The sequence below is a fragment of the Abrus precatorius genome, unplaced genomic scaffold, assembly GCF_003935025.1.
Source record: "Abrus precatorius isolate BTA unplaced genomic scaffold, Abrus_2018 Scaffold11, whole genome shotgun sequence".
Taxonomy (NCBI): Eukaryota; Viridiplantae; Streptophyta; class Magnoliopsida; order Fabales; family Fabaceae; genus Abrus; species Abrus precatorius.
This window is the reverse complement of record NW_020874303.1, coordinates 17,714,015-17,736,131: the sequence shown is the minus strand read 5'-3', so window position 1 is coordinate 17,736,131 and position 22,117 is coordinate 17,714,015. Positions and strand designations below refer to the sequence as shown.

Sequence of the window (22,117 nt, the reverse complement as noted above, 5' to 3'; positions counted from 1 at the left end):
TCAAACACCAACTCTATCAATAAAAAACAAAATATAATTAACATTGCGTAATTAGAAATTGAACATGCTCTTTAACATTAATGTAACACTATAACGAACTTATGTATTCAAAACCAAACGCGTTAGAACATCACAATGTAATGCTCAATGAAAAAAAAAAAACAAAACACGTTAGAACATCACAATATAATGCTCAAGACAAAAAGAAAACAGGTAAAGAAGAAATGAGATTTTTTTTGGGTCTAAAATATGGCAAAATCGACCTTAAACGGGTAACAATGGTGTATCCAAAGAGTTGTAGTTAAAATTTTCATTTGAGATGTGGCTAGGGTAGTTTTAGATTGGACAGAAGAAGAAAAAAAGCATTCATAAATACAATTAATTTAAATTAACATGTTTTCAATAATAATATCTCATCAAATTTGAATTTGTTTTCCTTAAATCATATTGTGACTAACTTAATAACACACATCTTTATCCATAGCTTTAAACTATTATCACTAAATTATATTTAAAGTTAATTACTCAAAGACGTTAGAGTACATAAATTTAGATCATCTCAAAATAAATAAAGACTTGGTCACTTATTTTTTATACTATTCTAACGAACGTAACAATTTTTTTCATGATTTTCATACATTTTTATATAAGAACGCAAGATTCCAGCAATTATTTGCTAAACTAATAACTATCTAGGTACACAGCGTGATAAAAATGCCTTTAAGCCACCAAACGTGTACTTCTAATAAGTAAAATCGTTTCTAATTTAACTTTTAGAAAATATATTCGAATCTTATCCTTAATTTTGATTTTATTTTTAAAATTTATTTTGATTCATTTTATTTTTTTAACTTTTAAAAATAATTCAAATTGATCATTTTTCATTAAAAATTTGTCTTCTCTATCAAATGTATTATTCGTGCACTTTTCATAAATTTTTTCTTTCATATCTTCCTTCTCTCCTTTCTCTTTCTCTTTTTGTCTATTTTTTCTTTTTTCTTCTTCAAAATTTTAAGTAATGAAAAGATTATGCTACCACCATTTACCGCTTACTTACAATGCCACTTGTTGCACCTTCTCCAAGGAAGCCTTTGAGTTTTGTTCTTAGTTGGACCACCAATTACTCCAACTCTATTTGAGTCACAATTTGTTAAACTTGTCCACCTATGAGCAATCCTTCACCTCTATAAAAATTTGAAGAAAAAGATGAACCATACATGTACATATAGCATAATTTTGTTTTATAAAAAATGATATATTTAAAATGTTTTTAAAAATTAAAGAACTAAAGTAAATTAAAATAAAGTTTGAAGATGAAATAAAAATTTACCTTAAAATTAATGGATGAAAACACTAATTTTACTTTTTTGTTATTAATTTGACAAGTTTTAAAAATGATTAATTATAATTTGCAGTCAAAACTCCTTAGTCAATTAAAATTATATTTTATTATTTTCTGAAGAACGTTTAAAATGTAATAAATTTGTAGAATAATTAAAATTAAACTTTAAAATTATAATTCAAAATTTCTTAATATCTAAAATGATAAGGCTAACTGGTTCAAATTCGAACACTTCTTCGTTGAGTAAATGTATTCATTTATTTACTTACTAAGCAGATAATAAATCTATTCATCATTTTCATTATTTGACATAAAGTCCTTTTCACAAAATTTATTCACAAACAAAAAGAAAACTAAACACAATCTATCTATTCACGCAGAATCAATCGATGCGTGATAGCTCCTTGGATTAAGATTTGTTGACAACTTCTATGAATTATTTGATATTCCGGTGCTTAACAACACAAAGAAAATAAAACATAAATCACACAAAAGCACAAACTAATAACTACATGAAAAGATATAGCCATAGATATGGATCTATGATTCTATATGATATATTATATATATCATCTCTGCCCCCATTAAGATTTTGCTCGAATTTGAACAACACAGGGTGGCAGAGAGAGACAGTGATATAGAGAATGAGGCATAACACGTGCACAAGTAGTAGCTAGCTACCCCTTCATCAAACTTCTTAATTAACCCTCTTTCTTTTGTTGTAGTTAAATGCCTTCCCTCGTTTTGGTGTTGTTCTCTATTTGGTCACGAGCATTAACACCTTGTTCCTGCTTCTTCTCTGTTTGCTTCTTCTCTCCAATCTCTATATCAACGAATCCAGTGTTTGCTCCCTGATTCCCACCACTCACAGTTGTATTCACGTTTTCATCAGTGATATTTTCTGGCTGCTTTTGATCCTTGACGGGCGTGTTCTTTCTGTATATTGCATAAAGCACCATCTGAATTGTTCCAAACGTGATACCCACTATGTTCGGAAGCTGTCCAGAGAAAAAAAATAATTTAAAATTGTATATTATTTATCGATAGAGACATAAAAATAAATCGAAATATATAGCATATCCCTGAAATCAAAATGGCTTGTCACTCATTTGTCTTGGTTTAAGGAAAATTATACGTTTACACTCACTTTTTAGGTGAAGGAAGAGAGATATGAAAAATAAAGAGTAAAAATATAATTGATGACGTAATAAAAAAGACAGTGTGAAAAATAAACCCAAGAGTTTTGGGATGGATTAGAGTACTTACTGTGACATAGATGTCTTTGAGGAGAATACCGTATGACAGCCACATAATTGCACTTATTGTGAGAAGAAGTGACAAAGTAAAGGGCATGAACTCCACACTTTTGGTGCGAATAACCACTTTCTGAAATTTAACAAAATCAAACATGCATGCATAAGTATAGATCAACCATAACAGATGATAAGGTTTCATAATTAAACTGTTTATTCTCTTTTTCTTATCGACAATTAAGCTATTTATTCAAATACTCCTTATGTATACTTACAATAATACTTAAAGGTGCTGCAAAAACACTGGTAGAAAGGACTACACAAATCCATCCAAGAAGCTCGATACGGGCTGTTCGTTCCTTTGCTAGAACGTGGGTTAGAAGAATAACCAAGAAAATCACCCCAAAGTTGAACAAGAAAATCATCTTCAATGTGAAGATCTGCAAGTCCAACAAAGTCTCAAATTAAGCTAATCATATATAAAAATAAATAAATAATGGCTGAAACATAGTGTGTGTCATCAATTGCTATGCAATCCAACATCTAGTTATAATTATATATACGCACCCTGGCTTTCTTCGGGCAATAAGTGATATAGATGACAAGGTAAATTGTCTCTATAAAACAACCGAAGGCGTTGATGGTGATAAGAAGTATTTCACCCGTCTTTATATAAGCATAAAAAATCCAAAGCATTGCACTGAAAAGTGCGGCCACATATGGAAGTGATTGGAAACCTTCAGTTGTTTTCTTCTTACAAACGCGATAAAACGTTGGTCTGCAAAACATGCATGTATATGTTCAGAGTTTGATTTGAAGTAGCACTCCTTTCTGAATACTAATCATCGTTATAGCAATCACAAATTCATATAAATGAATACGTGGTACTACTTACAGTGGTGCTAGGAAACATATGAACGATGCAATGTTCCCTACAACATTAAAAAAAATTAAGGAACAAAATCATGTTAGTCCATATCTTGAACCTTTAACTAATTCTTTTGAAAAGGCTTAAATATACAGAAAATCAATAATGTGAAAAATGGAAAATAAGAAAATCTGGATGCATGAGCTTAATTTATGTGTAGATACCTAGAACACCAACAATAAAAACCATAGGAGTGTCGTCAGCCATGGTTTCGGAATATCTCTTAGAAATATTCCCTAGCTTGAAAAAGGAGAGAAGAGAGGGAAGGTTTGGAGGGAAGCTAGCTCTAAGTGTGTTCACAGCCTGCCACGGAAGAAAAGGGAATGTGAAGACCCCTTATATATAGGGCAGGGTTTTATTTATTATTATTATTTTCATGCATGGTAAATGGTCAAGCTATGCTATTGCATAGTGGACTTTATGAAACTATGATGATTAATATCCAAGACGTTGCATTCTGAACTACACCAAAGCCATGCATCTAATTTGAGTGCCAACTCAACGCATTATTGTATCTAGTTGGTGTGATGTAGTTCTATAATTAATATTAGGCCGTCCCTTCACTTATTTACGTGTTACGTGATGAAAATGCTTTCTCATTTTCCTTTCCCAATTCCAAACCTCACGTGACCCTCTCTATTATTTGCTCTCTCTTTCCCCTTTCAAGGTACCCTTCCAAGTCTCACTCCTTTATTGCTTGTGTTGGTACCTCAATATTTTTTATGTGCAATCCGCCGTCAAATATCCCTTGCTGAATCACCCTCCCATTATTGCCACAGCTTCACCAAATTAGGTCACCAAATTTTCATGAGGTGAAGATGAAAAGGAGACACGCGTCAAAATGAGGTCATCACCCATGGACTATTTCATTATGAAAAAGTTAATTTTTTTTACTATTTTAATTTAAAAAATTTTATTCACATAAAAATGACTTGCTTCTGAAAAAAATAATTTTCTTTTAAAGACAAATGTAAGTTTTATGTGAATAAAAAATTGTATAAACTGAAATAGCAAGAGAAAATCTCTTGCATTATTATATTATTACAAGTTAGGGAATGCTAATAGAATTTGAACGATTTCCTGTTATTGAACTTTTAAATAATTGGACTTCGTTCTGTTTAAATGAGCAAGACACAAACTTTTTAATATAATCAACAGATTATAAAATTAATTATGATAAAATTTGTGACATTTATCTCTTGAAAGATTATAACTTGATATTCAAGCAGAGATGATCTGGATGCTTAGCAACATTTATTTCTTGCCGTGTGAGATAATTTGCATGGAAATCGAACACTAGAGTACTAGTGTGTTATTGCGCTAGCTCATTCTCGATCATATAGCTTTTGACTGTTACACGTGACGGTGGAATTCAAAGCTCTCCTCGTGATGATGCAAATGTCACCCTGTGATCTGACAACTATAAGTGTCTAAATAGTTTCATAATGATATAGGTGAAATACTTTCTTTACATAATTTTGAAGCAACTAGCTTAGACAGTACAGAAGGTTTCTGTTTGGATAATCCACTTACGATCAGAGACTCACTAAATTAGGAATCAAGTAGACTTCTCCTACAGCACAAGATATACAGATCTGAAAATCATTCAAAAGAGTTTAGTATATTTTCTGCTTATTCTTTTAATAATCCACCAATATATTTTATGAAATAAATAGTAAATAATATATATATATATATATATATAATCTTAAAATATTCAATATATTAAATATTTCTTTCTTTAATAATTAAAAAGTATATAAAAATAAAATAAATGAATTTATAATTAATTTTAAATTAATACTACTTCATAACAGGTCCCAAACAGATGTCAAACGTTTTCTACAGGGGTTGAAACGGTTTTTTTTAATGATAAAATTTATATGTAGTATTATAGATATTTTTAGTATTATTTTTAAATTAAAATTAGAGATTAATCTCATTAATATGTATTCATTTTTATTGCGTGAATTATAATAATAAAAAAATAAAATTAGTTAGAAAAAATATTAAAAGTACGTATAGTATTATACTTTTAAGTTTTATCAGTTTTTTAATATATGCTAAAACCACACGATAAAAATCAATAGATATTAGTTTTAAAAGATAATAATATTTAATATTATTATTGTATTAAAAAATTTTAATATTAATTTTTTAATAAAAAATTATTATACATAGTTTGTTGTGTGCCCTACACATTAAAAAAACTACAAAGAAAAATGTTAACATTATTTTAAACATCCTAAAACAATAAAGTTTTATTTAAAAAGTAAGTATTAATTATATAAAAATACAATAAATATTTTATATGTTTAAAGAACCACAAAAGTTAATATTATCAAAATCTTGTAATTTTTAGTAAAAATAATTATTTATAAATTCTAATCATATGCCTTTTAGTGCAAATTTAAAAAATATGTTTTAAGTCTAATGTCGTCGTCTATGATTGTATTAACTAAAATTAGTTAGAGACCTAAAATGATTCTTTTGTGTGTGTGCTCCAGGGCATGATGAGAAGGACAAGATCAAGGGTTGGCCGAGTATATAGATATGAAGTTTAAACATACATCAGCTTAGCGTATCTCTCATGATTAGCTTTAATTGTCTCTCTCCATATTACCATCTTTCAATAATTTAATGACAGATCAAAATTTGGCAGATTGTAGTATTTTAGAAAGACAAGGTTCAGGTGATTACAGCTGGTGTCCGTGCACGTGCAATCATTAATGCATAATTAATCTAAACAATGTACTTATTCGATTAAAGCTTAAATTTCTTTTAAATTTTTAAGATTTTTTTTTTATTTTTAGTCTTTTCTTAAATTTTTTAATTTTTGCTAATGATATAATTAATATATTATTGTTATGTCAATTGATTTGTTAGATCACGTATCAGTAAAAAAGATGTGATGAGTTTTAAAAAGTAAAAAATTAAAAAGGTACGTATAAAAATAAAAACAGTTGTAAACTTTCGATTAATGCCTTTCTAGACATCTTTACAACTTTTCAATGATCAAAATGTTTACCTGCTTTAAAGAAAGTGTGCTTAAAATGATAGTTACAAGCACAAGGGAAGTCACCGTCTATTCAATAATTTGTATGTAAATGTTAGTAAATATGTTTTGTGGGGTTAGATTTTGGCTTCCTTTGGAGAATTGAGGCACATACAAAAAACAAAATCGAGACGTAAAAATATATATTTTGGTAGTTGCGATTTGGGGGTGATTGCTTTTATCATTTAGTGCTTGTGCTTGCATTTGTTTTACAATTCACACACAAATTTTGATTCTTGACGCTACCATGTACTTGAAAATATGAGTGATATGACAGTAAAGTCTAAAGAAACCCAACACCGAAAAAGAATGGAGTCTACGGTCCTAAATTTTCTAGGTGGCACTTTACCTTACCAATTTATTTATTTAAATTTAAGTTCATTCCTGTATGCACTCATGTTAATCAATTTGCATAGTTGGTTACTAGGTTTCCTAGCCATCAAATTCCATCACTTTCGCCTCATTTGATTGACAAAGGTCCTGTACTGACATAACTCAGTAATATTCGTTAAGCAGTCTTTTTATTTTTTCAAATCCCTAGTTAAGGAGCATTTAATATATTTTATTATATGTTTTTAATTATTTTAAAAAGTATTAAATGATTTATATATTTTATATTTGTTTCATTATATTTAAGACATTGGTTAACTTTATACATGTATGGAGGCTAGGTTTCCTTTTGTGTGGCTGAAACAAAGAGTTAAAACCTATCAGTCATCTGGAATTAGCTGGAATTTTACTAAAAGAATAAGAATAGGGCGAGTGGATTTAAATGAAAATTGACCAATGCAATACTAGAGTGCTAGCTAATACTCGATCTCTCGTATTCTATGCTATGCTTTGAGAGAATGCGACCCTACACCCTCTCGTGAATCTCAGTGCTGAAATTATTTTGGATATCTGTCCACGTATGAGCAAATAAGACCATCTATAATAATTAATAAGGTTTTCTCTTTTAAAATTAAATTAATTAATTTGTAAATTCCAATATTTTTTAATACGATCAAATATATTTTTATATTTTAAAAAATATATATAACTAGATCCTATAGTTTAAAAGTTTTTAACTGAAATATCATTGCTAAAATACACTCTGTCCTAAGTCTTTTATATCCTAAAACACTTTGCATCTGATTATGCGAATTCATTTAAAGTACTTGAGTTTACTCAGTTTGAGAGAAATTGAGTTTCTTATTACTCAGATCAATAGTAGGCCCATTTTAGAGCTAATTATATATGTATTTTAAAATTCTTATAATTTTAAAATATTGTAAATATATCCTTGAATTGAGCCTAACTTTTTAGTTTTTAGATTTTTTTTTAATTGAGATAATCGGTGTTAGACCAGTGGTGTTAAACAAGAAATTAATTATTGTATTTCTCTTTTCCCTCTGAGAGCACAACACTGATGGATATGTTTGGTACGTACATAGTTACATTCACAATTGTAAAATGAAGTGATCTTACGAGGAGAAAATTCTTCCCTCTGAAATATAAAATACTCCACGCGAAAATAAAGATTTCATGGGACTATCATAGCCCACAAAACAAAGCACAAAGATTTACATACACACAAAATCAACTTTGTTTTTTCGAATATATTTACTGCGATAGAAAATTCTATCTTACGATAAAAAAAAAATATCCATATCCCGTATGATATGATATCTTAAAATTTTAAAGTTCACACAATATTAATCCGTATTGGTGTTTATTTCAAAAAAATTCAAAGCCACATATTTACGTGTATTTGCAAAATTCATTGGAAGTCGACGAAGGTAAGCCCTATTATCATGGCTTCAAGTCTATTTTTTGTTTCCGCAATGATGGGGGATGGACCCCTGCACCAGACACGCTTCACAGTTCACATAAGCTCATCGTAACCTCTACCGTGGAAATGCCTTTCATGGAATTAAATGCCACATTTTAGAGCAAGCTCCTCCATTTCATTCATTCATGAATCGCCCAACATGACCCAACGTAGCCCTTTAAATCGTTGTCCCTTTGAATAATTGCAAGCCACTTGGACCACACAAATTTTGCCACTTGTTATGTTTCTTCTGTCTGCATTCAACAAAGTGCACTCTTATCTGTTATCGCTGCCATAATAGAATGTTTGCTAGTTAAGCTAAGGATACATAGTTCGGTACTATAAACCAGCACCTTATTATTGCTAATTAAATCATATTATATTGCATTTCAATGGCAATTGGCAAGCACTAAACTGGTGTATAGTTTAAGAAGTGAAATAATTAACAGTGGATAAAATTTAAGTATACTGTAATAAGTTTTTTTTATACTTTTTAAATTAAGATTAAAATTTTATTTTAATAATATATATCGATCCATTTTTATAATATGAATTACGATGACAAAGTTTAATTTTAACCCAAAAAAGTAACAAACTTCGATCACTTACGTTTTATTCCTAACGAGTTTGCCTCCCAATCCCGAATTGCCCATCAATGAGGTACGAGAACTACACAGTACACTAATATTCATTATTTCAAACAGTGACAAGAGGGGATAGTACCATAGGGAGAATAATAATGAGATTTGTTGTATAGTACCACGTATACGAATATGCTAATGTTCATGTAGTTAATTAGAGTTAGCTAGCTTCTTTTTTCGTTCAGTACTTGAGGTTGCTAGAGTTTGTTGATTGGATTAATTAATAAGATCTGAGACCATATTTAAATTGGATTACTTTGGCAGAAGTTTAAGACAACTAATTATCAACTTAATTTAATAATTCTGCTTAAGGAGATAATTGAAATTCATGGCAATGCCACCCACACATCTACTTAATCAGATTTGGTGCTGGTATATTTTGATTCTTAAAAACATTACTTAAAGAAAATAATAATAATAATTTTGCAAAGAAAAGTATCATCAATTTATTTTATTTTTATTTTTAATATAATCTAAAATAATATCTAATAAAAGTTATTTTTATATTAATTCATTAACTAATAATACTTAAAAAATATTGAGTAAAAAGACTTTTAATAAATTATTGTCCTTGAAACTCATGACATTATTTTCTTACGAAGTATCGAGCAACAGCCAATAACATTATTGAAGACAAAAAAGAAAAAATAGTTCAAATACAATTAACTCCACACCACAGACAGTGTTGGCACGTGTGTCCGGTCTTGAATTCCCGGAAGTTAAACATTTAGTAGAAATGAGCTATGAATTTAGACAATCTCATTGATAACTAATCAACACCACAAAAAAAACTATCATTTTTTTTCCTTTTTGTTATCTTTCATATTGCTTTTCAAACTGTTCTTTTCATCAATCGCTTTTAAGTACCTATCATGAATCATTAATATAAATATAATGGCATAAATAACAAAAAATAAAATAAAATTCTATCACACTTTGTTTTTAACATTATTTTTATTGTTAGTAGAACTTCATACTGGTCAAAATATATCCGGCAATAAGTTTAGGTTATTTAGTAGGGTTAACATAAAGTTTTATTTAATAATAAAAATATTTAATAAATTATCAAATAATATGTTATTAGTATTTATTGTGTAGACAAAGATGTTATTTAAACCATATATATTTCCATTTATTTATTGAGTGTGTGAATAGTGCATACTTTCGTAAATTGATGAAGGGTTGTATTATATATATATATGTCATTCTGGTAGTGTACTGTTCTTTTCTTCATCGTGGCCTCAATGTGAGTAAGTGGCAAGTAGTTGGGCCATGTTATGGCTAAAAGATAAATGATCGCAATTATGAGGCCCAAGGGTTTCCTGCTGGTGACTACACCTATGGATCCAAGGAACAAAAAAACAACCAAATAATTAAGAGCATTGACCAAACAAAAGAACGGAGTTGATATATGGACGTCTAAAGTTTAAACTAGGATAAAAAAAAGAAAAAGAAAAATAAAAAATTTAGGGGTGGGTTTGTTGTCTAAACTATGATATAACGTCCTTCGAAAAGCTTTATTACTATCAAATAACAAAATATACCCAAAATGGAAGGTAATAGTGACGAGATCAGATTAATAATGGAGAAAACACGTGACGATATGACACAATCATTTTATTTTTTTTATCTCTTTGTTATATGATAAGTTCTTATTGTTGAGATGCTCTATTAGTCGACTAAGGCTCATTTATAATAAGTTATTTTGTTTCAATTCTTCTTTAACATTTGATCGACTATTATGATTTAACTTTATGAATTTGATATGTAAGATTACGACTATACCCAAAAAAAATAAAAAATAAAAATACTGTATTTGATTTTGTCAGCGTTAACTGTTGAATGTGATTTTTTAATATTTATTTTATTGGCAGACAGCACATTCCTCAGCTACTATGGTTGCTTGCCACGTCATCACCGGCCCAAGTCTCTTGCAGACGGCCGAAAACGTCGGTAAATTAAGGATACTTTTATATATGTTGACAAAAAATTAAAGATATTTCAATACATATCATTTTCAGTTTCTTTTATATATTAAAAATATTATTATCGTTTATAAAAATTTTAAGTTAATTACATTTGGAATGCATGTTATTTTTCATACTTGTACAAAATCCTTGCAATGCATGTGGATTTGATCTAGTTTTATCGTAAAAAATACATTTTTTAATAATATATTTTTATAAGATATGACCCGCTTAAATTGTGATAAAAAATTTTATAATCTATTATATATAAATATATATATATATATATATATATTATGATTTATTTAAAATGTATCTAAAGATTACAATAAAGATTTTTTTTATTTGATAAACTTTTATAAAACTCATAGAAGGTTATGCATTAAAATCATTTAATAACATTCAAAGATTCATTATATTGTTAGAAAGGATATTATATTACGTTATAAAAAATTATTCTATGAAAGTAACGTATATATCATAAATTTTTTTATAGTAATTACTTTTGAAAAGAAGTTGTGAACCACTAAACACAAATAAAAATTAAATTTGATGGTAACCACTAGAGTTTCAGAAATCAAATATAACAATATTTCTTTTAATTATTTTGATTTTATTCCATTCTCAAATTTTAAGTAGGCTGAATGAACTATATCTAATTGGTGAGTTTTATTTTTTCTAATTTTAATCACTTTCGTATTTAATCATGTATGCTACTTTATTATTTTAAAATAATATTTTGACGCATATTCAATTAGATGTCATTAATTATGTGGTTGAGAAAGATAATCTCAAAAAGACAGAAAAAATAGAAAGAAAAGTAAACATATTAATTTTGTTCTCAAAGACTTGGAGTGAGTATTATTTTACAACATATTTTAATGACTAAAATATTTTTTATTTATCTCTCCTTTCATTACTTTATATTAATTAAAGGTTATATTATATTGAATTTGTTTCGTAGGAATCAAAAAGTTATTTGTACTTTATGGGAGAAGTTTGCTAAGATTCTAATGCTTTACCTATTGTGTTTATTCAATTATATAAAATGAAAATATTTGATGGTATGATTTTTTATCTATATTGAACTTCTTTCAATTATGTGATAGTTATTATTATCAAAAAACTACATTTCATTATTATTTCAAGAACTTTAAGCATATCAAATGTGACACCCAGGCGCTAGGCGAGGGCTGAGAATGGTCGCCAGTGCATTGTAGCACGAATAATGAGGGGCTTTTAGCAGGCTTCCAAGCGAGGACGGGGAGTGATCGCCGATGTAATGTGTGGCACAGATAAGGAGCGACTCTTGGCAGACTTCTGGCAGTAAGGGGCACATGAATGAATCGAACTTACACCGGAATGAGAGGAATCTAAAGACTGTGTATACAATTGATGATAGCTTAAAAGAATTGATTAGAACTACCTATACTAACAAAATACATTTACTTTTCGGTGGCCTATCACTTAAGAACTCTAAAGTTAAGCGTGCTTAACTTGGGGCAATTATGGGATGAGTGACCTTCTGGAAAGTCCTCAGGAAGTGTGTAAGTGAGGACAAAACACGCTGAAAAGTCTTGTGTTGGTTTGTGAGGATAGTCGTCAGTCCCAAATAAGTTGACACTATTATAATTTTGGTATCAGAGCAATTCATCCAAACTGGACTAGGGTATCAGACTGAAGTATCCAAGTTGTGTGTGTTGATATGTTTTGCTTACCTGAATTATAAATGTTGTTATTGATCTGATATGTTAGAATGTGGTTTGTTTCATTGTGGTTAGCTTAGAATGGCTGATAGAGGTAGAGGAGCAAGAGACAACAATGACCTAATGGAGCACAGGACTCAAATTCTAGGGACCTTAGTGCACAACCAAGGCGGAGAGTCGACTGAGTATCGAGGATTGTCTGCCTTTCACTAGCCATGATCCTCCAAAATTTGAGAGAGGTTTCAACCCTGAAGGAGCTCAAAGGTTGTGTGTGCTGATATATTTTGCTTACCTAAATTATAAATGTTGTTATTGATCTGATATATTAGAATGTGGTTTGTTGCATTGTAGTTAGCTTAGCTTAGCATGGTTGGTAGAGGTAGAGGAGCATGAGACACTAATAACCTAATGGAGCACATGACTCAAATTCTAGAGACCTTGGTGCACAACCAAGGTGGAGAACCGACTGAGTACCAATGATTATCTGCCTTTTACTAGGCATGATCCTCCAAAATTTGAGGAAGGTTTCAACCCTAAAGGAGCTCAAAGATGGTTAGCGGATGTAGAGAAGGTCTTCAATGCTATTAAATGCCGTGAGGAGCACAAGGTGAGCTACGCCACCTACTTGCTGTGTGGGGAGGCAGAAGACTGGTGGAAGTTTGTCAGTCAGACTTTACCACAAAAAGATGGCTATATCTAGTGGGAGGCTTTTAAGACAATCTTCCTACAGAATTACTTTCCCTGTGATCTAAAGAAGCAAGGAAGCATGATCAGAAAAAATAAGAGATATTTCTGTTATATATAAATCATAAATGATCAAAGAAGATCATTCTATTTTTATTGCATTTGAGTAGAAAAAACATATTTATTTCTCTATTAGGAACACTACTCAAGGCAACAACAAGTTTTTCTCTTTTCTATATGTTTTTTTATTGCAATTAATACAAAATCACAGTTATTTTCATCCTTCTTTCTTTGTTCTATTTCATATTTGCTGTTGAAAATCGTATTAAGTTACTAGCTACCATAACTCTTTCTACAAATACCATGTTAACTGCTTTCATTGTCTTCTTTGAAAATTAACGAAAGTGTTGGCACGTGTGTTCAATTTTGAATTCTTGAAAGTTAAATATTTAGTAAAAATGAGCTATGAATTTAGACAATCTCATTCTAAAGCTGCTCATAACTAATCAACATCACAAAAAACTATCATTTTTTTTTGTTATCTTTTGTTTTGTTTTTCAAACTGTTCTTTTCATCAATCGCTTTTAAGTACCTATCATAAATTATTAATATAAATACAATGGGGGTAAATAACAAAATACTTTTTTTATCACACTTTATTTTTAACATTATTTTTATTGTTAGTAGAACTTTACACGGGTTAAAATATATCCGCTAATGAGTTCAGGTTATTTAGTAGGGTTAACATAAAGCTTTATTTAATAATAAAAATATTTAATGAATTATCAAATAATATGTTATTAGTATTTATTGTGTACTCAAAGATTTTTATTTAAACCATATATATTTCCATTTATTGAGTGTGTGAATAGTGCATAGTTTAGTAAATTGATGAAGGGATGTATCATCATCATCATATATATATATATATATATATATATATATATATATATATATATATAATTTTGATTGGCTCTACAACTACGAGTATATTCCCTTCTTCTTTTTTTCATCGTGGCCTCGACGTAAGTGGCAAGTAGTTGAGGAGAAATGCTGGCAATTTATGAGGTCCAAGGATTTCTTGCTCATTGACCAAAGCAAAAGAACATAGTTGATAAATGGACGTCTAAAGTTTAAACTAGGATAAAAAAAGAAAAAGAAAAAGAAAAAGAAAAAATTTTGGGGTGGGTTTGTTGTCTAAACCATGATATAATGTCCTTGTCAGTACTCAGTACCTGATTGAGCTTTATTACTATCAAATAACAAAATATACCCAAAATGGAAGGTAATCACTAATGAGATAAATTTTTGTGACGAGATCAGATTAATAATGGAGAAAACATGTGACGCTATGATACAATCATTTTTTTAATCTATTTGTTATATCATAAGTTCTTATTGTTGAGATGCCATATTAGTCAACCAATTTAATTAAAATACATTAACAATATAAAGAGTTTAATTTTAGTATATTAATGTTGGAAATTTTTTATATAATTAATTAGTGAAATTTTTTAACATTATTTTAAAATTAATTCTTATAAGTCATAATATTTTTTTAATTATGTAATATTTTATAATTAAATAATAACCTAAATTTTTAAAAAATATATTTCTGATCACTCTAATTAATTATTAATCTATGTTATTTAATGTATTAAAGCTAAATTCTTCATCAATTCATCGCGTAAAGTAACACTGTTTTTATATATAATATTTGACGGATGTTCAAATTCGATAAGAAAACATTTAATATGGCCGTGTCATTCATGCTCCATATATTTATAGTAGGTGAAGATTATTTTTCATGGTCATAACTAACATAACACTAACAGATAGAATAGACGTAAGCTACGTCAAACTAGACTTTACTTAACTAACCTTAAGTCTTTCTAATAATAATTATAAACTTTAAATTTTACTTATAATTTGTTATATAAATTTTTTATTAAATTCAGTTTAAATTTTTTATGAATTTGACTTTACTAACTTTTTAATAACTTATTTTGTATCAATACTTTTACTAAATTATTAAACTTATTTATTGTCTAATATCTAATATTATAAAGTTAAGAGCTTTATTTATTTTAAAATTTAACTTATTAATATTATAAAAATATTATGATTGATATATATATATATATATATATAATTTTATATATTATTATACAATTTACCAGTCTTAAATAAATTAATTTATTAATTTTAATATTTTTTAAACTCAAGTCTAATTTATTAATTTTTTTTTAAAAATTAAATTAAATATATTATTTAAATAAGTTAGATCGGACAAACTTTATAATCGTGTTAGATATAAATTGACAAAAATAAAAAAAAAATAAACTTGTAATAAAATCTAGACCCCTAATTTCAAATTTGTTTATGTTAAATTTAGTTAAGATTCCTAATATTTTTAATTTAAATAATTAAAGAATAAAATTTTATATTTAAAAAAGTTATATATAATTAAATTATTATAAATAATACTTTTAAAAAATATTTTTTAATTTAACTTTTTAATTGCAAATATTATGTATCCGAAAGATATAGATTTTGTTTTAAAATAATTAATATTTATTAATAATTATAAATTTAAGAGATAAAATTCTTAAAAATAACTTTAAATTTTTTTTTAAAATCAAATAACAATTTTAAATTCTAAAACAAAATTAATAAATAATATAATTTACATATTATTTTTACTTAATTTTAATTATAAAATATACACATGATAAATTCTAAGAAATAATAACTATGTTAATATTTTATTTTCTGAATAATATTCTTTTAATCGTAATGTAAAGGCTGATAAAAGTAACTTTATTAATTTGATATGTAAGAGTACGACTATACCCAAAAAAAATACTTTATTTGAATGTGATTTTTTAATATTTATTTTATTGGCAGACAGCAAATTCCTCATCTACTATGGTTGCTTGCCACGTCATCACCGGCCCAGGTCTCTTGCAGACGGCCGAAAGCGTGGGTAAGTTAAGGAAACTTTTATAATGTTGACAAAAAATTAAAGATATTTCAATGCATATTATTTTCAGTTTCTTTTATATATTAAAAATGTTATTATATATTATTATCGTTTATAAAATTTTTAAGTTAATTACATTTTGAATGCATGTTATTTTTCATACTTGTACAAAATCCTTGCAACGCATGTGGATTTGATCTAGTTTTATTGTGGAAAATGTATTTTTTAATAATATTTTTTTTATAAGATATGATCCGCTTAAATTGCGATAAAATTTTTATAATATATTATATATATTATGATTTATTTAACATGTATCTAAAGATCACAATAAAGATTTTTATGAGATAAGCCTTTATAAAACTCATAGAATGTTACACATTAAAATTATTTAACATTAAATATTATAATTTATAATAATTTATTGTTATTTAGTAATTTTTAGTTTGTATTATTAGGATACAAGTTTAATTTTTTTTTTTGTTAATTTTAGTTTAAAGTTGAGTTTAAATATTTATAAATAATTTTTTATAAAAAATATATAGTTATTGTATAAAAATTATAAAAATATAATAAATAATTTTTTAAATAAAATTTTACTATTATTAACTATTTAAATTCATTCATAAAAGTTGAAGTTAATAAAAAATATAAAAAAAAATTATTATTATTATAAGAAATTTTTTATTTTTAAAGAATATTTACTATTTTGTTAAAATACAATTTATTTTATTAGTTTTGTCAATGAGTATCGTAAAATGGTTAGTTAGTGTGCTAAACATTATTAATTAGCTTAAACTTCAATGCTACAAAATACTCACGTGTTTAATATGGTAAATAGAATTTTATTTCCAGTAAATATTTTATGTCTCTTCAACAGTATTCCAAGATACTTTGCAATCTATTTTTAAACATCTTACAAGTTACAAGGCGATCGCCGTAAAAATATATACAGGATCTGAGGATCGTACAGTGCAAATCCGATGATATGATTTTATTTTATTTTTATTTTTATTTTGAATTTTGAATTTTGTGATTGAAAATATTAATAACATATTTTATTAATGCCCTAAATTTTTTTTAAAAACTAACAAATGATGTGAGTATATTTTTTTAATTAATAATTAAAAAGTCTGCTTCTTTAGCTGTGATATCTTGCCTGTCACATATATTTATAAACATGTGTTTGGTAAATTTTTTCATTTTTTAACAAAATAAAAAATAAATGATTTTTTAAAAAAAAATAAACCGATTTAATCATGTGGTAATTCCCTTTTTTAATTTCAATTTACTGTTATTTATATTTATGTGTTGATTTTACAGGATTCAGTGGATCATGTGAACAGTGAACTTACAAGTTACATTACCAGGAATTGTCATATAAAGGGTATGAATCTTATTTCTCATCCTCAATTCATAAAAGAATTAAAAGTATTCGCTAAAACAGTACTTCAATTGGAAAACATGGAAAGTCACACAAATTGTTAATTTTGAAAAAAAAAATTATAGCAGTAAAAAATAAATAATTTTAATTTTTCTTATCTTTTATCTTTTATTTCCTTAAATTTTATTGTAGTAAATAAAAATATTAAATATTTTATTTAAAACTTAATGTATAAATAACTAAAAGAAATATTAAAATAGGAGCGAGAAAAGCCGCCCTTTCACCCTTTGAGGCTTTGACCCGCGGTGCCGTCGCTGTATTTTGTGTCTGTTCAGTTTTTAATTTTCATTCTTTCTTTTATTCATTATTTTGTTTATTAGCATTTTCATTGTGATTTTCATTCGCATACAGTGCACACAATGCAGCCATCGCCGCCGTTGTCGGAGAATCCTGGCTCCGCCGCTGCCCCTGCTGCCTTGCTCGACAGAACTTACCGCGTCTGGAAAGGCAATAACGTAAGTTACATACGCAATTTTTTCTTCTGTGATCGCTCATTTAGGGTTTTCTTGGTCCTGAGTCCATTTCCGAGTTCTGTCTATAAATACCGAGTTTATTCGGAATCATGCATATGCAGAGAGCTTGCGTTTTTTTGTTCACGGAAAAAAATCCTCAAGTTTCTGTTACCAGTTGTGCTTCTCTGGATAGTGACTCGCACTTTAGTTAACTGAATGATGCAGCAACGTGGATTTGTATTTGGTCGTTGAGGTTGTGATTGAATTGATCGCTATATTTCGGTTAGATTTGTATTTCGTAATGTTCCTTCCGAAAATGCTATAGAATTTAACATGTAAGATGCGAATTAAGCTTGATAACATTAAACATAGAAATATGAGTATTTTTTAGGTTTATGCAGATAGATTTTATCTCCTCTTATGCAATAGCAAAGTAATAGATGTGAATAAATAAATATATATTAATGTTAATAAGTAGTAAAATACAGCCGGAAGCTAGATTCTAGGAACCGTGTTCAGCATTCTACATTTGCGCTATAAAATTCTATGACTCGTCAAAACAGCGGTATAAAATTCTACATTTGCGCTATATTTACTGTAATAAGTGTATTTGTTATCTCATGTTGCCATTTATTGATGTTGATCGTTTTTATTTAATTTTTACAAGTATCATTTTTAGTTATTTAATATATTGTTTGCTATACTGGCTTTGTAACCGTTCTTAATCGTGGTTTAAAATTTTCAGGTATTCTGTCTTCGAGGGAGGCTTATATTTGGTCCTGATGTGAAATCTATGTTTTTATCGACTTTTCTTATTGTTGCTCCGACTTCCGTTTTCTGTGCTTTTGTATTGAGGAAACTCGTAGATGGTTTTCCTAATCACTTGGGATGGTCAATAATGATAGCAGTTATTGTTCTCACTCTGTTCGTAAGTTTTTTTTGTTCTTAAATATACCCTCATTTATTGGTTTGAAACTATTATTTGTTTTAATATACTTAATTATTGCTCTTGTCTTCTTCTGGACTTTCAGTTTTGCCTACCTTATCTTTTATATTTAATTGATGCATAATGTTCTCCTCTTATATCAGAGTGATTATCATTAAGTTGCTTCAGTATACATTTTGTTAGAGATGCACCGAAGTAGCATTTCACTTTTTTTTATGGCACATTTATGTTTTTTCATCTTAGTTTCATCATTTGTTGTTTGTGTTATAATGCTGATCTAAAAATGTCCTAATTGCATACCCAACTAAGCCATTTTTTCAATTATTGGGGCTTACTGATCAATGTTTAGTGTCTTAAGAATGCTGATTAAAAATTTCATAAATAACAAATTTAATTAAAAATCGAATTAGTTGTTTTAAAATCACGGGGAAGTAAAAATAAAAAACAAATTTTTATATTTTTAGTTAGCGACGCTGATTAATATTTGTCTTAATTATTTTGGAGGATATCATCCCCCTTTTTATTTTGGAAAGTTTTGTCGAAAAACTTTTGATTATAGTTGTCGAGATCTATTACAGCACAATCTTTCTCATTCACCGCTGTATTCCCAGGTTCTGATCACCCTTGTACTGACCTCAGGAAGAGATCCAGGCATAGTTCCTCGTAATGCCCATCCTCCGGAGCCAGATGATGATCATGTGACTGCCAATATCAATGATGGGCAAAGTCCGCAGCCACGCTTGCCACGGACGAGGGATGTAATTGTCAATGGAATAACAGTGAAAGTCAAATACTGTGATACGTGCATGCTCTATAGACCCCTCCGCTGTTCTCATTGTTCAATCTGTGATAACTGCGTGGAGCGATTTGATCATCACTGCCCATGGGTGGGTCAGTGTATTGGGGTGGTATGGGCCATTCTTTCATAACTTCATTATTGATGGTATTGACCGTTGGAATCATAGCTAATTTACTTCCAATGGGGATATTTGAATAAGTTCTTAATTTGTTGAAAGGCATAGTATGCTAGTATGTTGACCATATCCTCTGCCGAAAAAATTCGTGATCCATGATTTTTCTGCATGTGTATTTGTATTTTTCTGCTTGCATGCCCAAATATCAGTTACAACGCGATATACATGAAGACAAACAACAATTAATAAATAATCGTGTTTGTGTTAGATATATGAATTAGACTTCGAAGTTGCTGAGTCAGGTCATTTTTCCCCCTTTGCATGAATGTACACGGCTGCAGCGAAATTACCGGTTCTACTACCTTTTTATTTTTTCCACAACTCTGCTTTGCTTAAATGTACATGGATTTTGCTGGGTCTACATTAAGAAGATCATGGACTCGGAGGAAAAATCAATTTTGAAAGCAATGATCGGAACTCCTGCATCCACTGCACTAATAGCCTACACCTTCATTTGCGTATGGTTTGTTGGCGGCCTCACTGTTTTTCACACATATCTCATCAGCACAAACCAGGTTTATAAGCCATTCTGCTCCTAATCCTTTTGAACCTTACATTTGAAACCATGACGTGATCTGCTATATGGATGATATGGAACGAGTAAAAGTTGAAACACTAGGGTGCATGTCTAGTGTGGTTTTACTTTTCTGACACGTTATATGAAAGTTCATTTTGTTTTATGTGCAGTCTACTTACGAAAATTTTAGATACCAGTTTGACGAAGACGGCTACCCATATGACAGAGGTATAGTTGGGAACTTCAAAGAAGTATTCTGCACTAGCATTCCTCCATCCAGGCACAATTTCAGGTCTAAGGTTCCGAGGGAGCCAGTAGTAGATTCATATCAAGAAATGGGTATTCGGTCCCGGAGCCCAATGAGGAGAAGCAGCACCAGGATTATGGAATTAGCAGGGAGGCCAGTTCACAGTGGGTCAGACGAGGAGGAAAAAGATTATAGAGATGGGTTTCACGATGGGGGAGATAGCAAATATAGTGGATTGAATCTACAAACGGAAGGAGGGGAGGGAAATGAAATTTCACCTGGTAAGCGTCCTATGGGAGGAAGACCCGGCGGAAAGTGCTATATACCTCCAGAAGTTGGGGAATCAAGTGAGAGTGCGAGTGAGAGTAGTAGTGGATCTAACTCAAAGGGGCTGCATATTGCATAGTGCGATCACAATTCGAGAGAAGTAAATTAAAAGTTTAAAAGGGTAATGAGCAAAAGGCTGTTTTTGTTGAGGTTAGGGTTGATAGGGAAACGATGCTTTACTGATACTTCCGAGGACTCTGGTGACGAGGAACGTGTGTACAGCAGAGGTGGAGTGAAAAATAGAATTTTTGGTAAATCATGTTCGAATCTGTACATCATAGGAGTACATTCTATCTTTCTCTTTTCCTTTTTTATATACTTTTTATCTTTCATAGAAGGGAACCATTGACGCATCTGATTATATAATTCTTGGGATCTTTAACTTTTTTTTTTTAATTTTAATTCTTTTAAAACTATCTTTGGAGTCCTCATTATTATAACTGAATACAGTTTTTTAGGAATTTGGTACTTTGTATTTGTAAAATAGCTCTGATCTAGTGAAAACATTCTTAATTTTGTTGGAAGGTTAAATTAATCTATTCATCCCAAAATTATTTGAAAGTTTCAAAAACAAATTATGATTATATTCATAACCTAATCATTAAATTTAATTAAATCCCTAACTGATCCTTAAATCGTATGAATCTTTCAAATAATCTTAAAGAAATATCTAACTAAAAATAATTTATAAATTCAGAGATTCAATTATGAACTTTTAAGTTATTTGATTTTTCAAAATATTAAGGACGGACAAATTAATTTAAACCAACCTGTTTGAAAAAACATTTCCTTTATTATCCATCGCTGGTTTCATAAACTTTTTATGTCATCGAAAAACTTA

At 28.8% G+C, this 22,117-nt stretch overlaps 2 protein-coding genes across 2 annotated transcripts; one reads left to right on the top strand and one right to left on the bottom strand.

Annotated features, from left to right (window-relative positions):
- Nucleotides 1-1,716: 1,716 nt before the first annotated feature.
- LOC113854881 (bidirectional sugar transporter SWEET14-like) lies at nt 1,717-3,821 on the bottom strand. The gene is made up of 6 exons (XM_027486175.1): nt 3,688-3,821; nt 3,491-3,527; nt 3,163-3,373; nt 2,871-3,035; nt 2,609-2,728; nt 1,717-2,340 (listed from the first exon to the last, which is right to left on the bottom strand). Exons 1-6 carry the CDS (start codon nt 3,728-3,730, stop codon nt 2,068-2,070), a joined length of 849 nt encoding a protein of 282 aa, XP_027341976.1. The 5' UTR covers nt 3,731-3,821; the 3' UTR covers nt 1,717-2,067.
- An 8,962-nt stretch (nt 3,822-12,783) lies between these two features.
- LOC113855730 (probable protein S-acyltransferase 6) lies at nt 12,784-21,355 on the top strand. The gene is made up of 9 exons (XM_027487359.1): nt 12,784-12,899; nt 13,201-13,359; nt 16,294-16,372; nt 17,693-17,756; nt 18,165-18,268; nt 19,011-19,193; nt 19,823-20,119; nt 20,467-20,700; nt 20,873-21,355. The coding sequence occupies exons 1-9, from the start codon at nt 12,784-12,786 to the stop codon at nt 21,353-21,355; spliced, it is 1,719 nt and encodes a 572-aa protein (XP_027343160.1).
- The last annotated feature ends 762 nt before the right edge of the window (nt 21,356-22,117 follow it).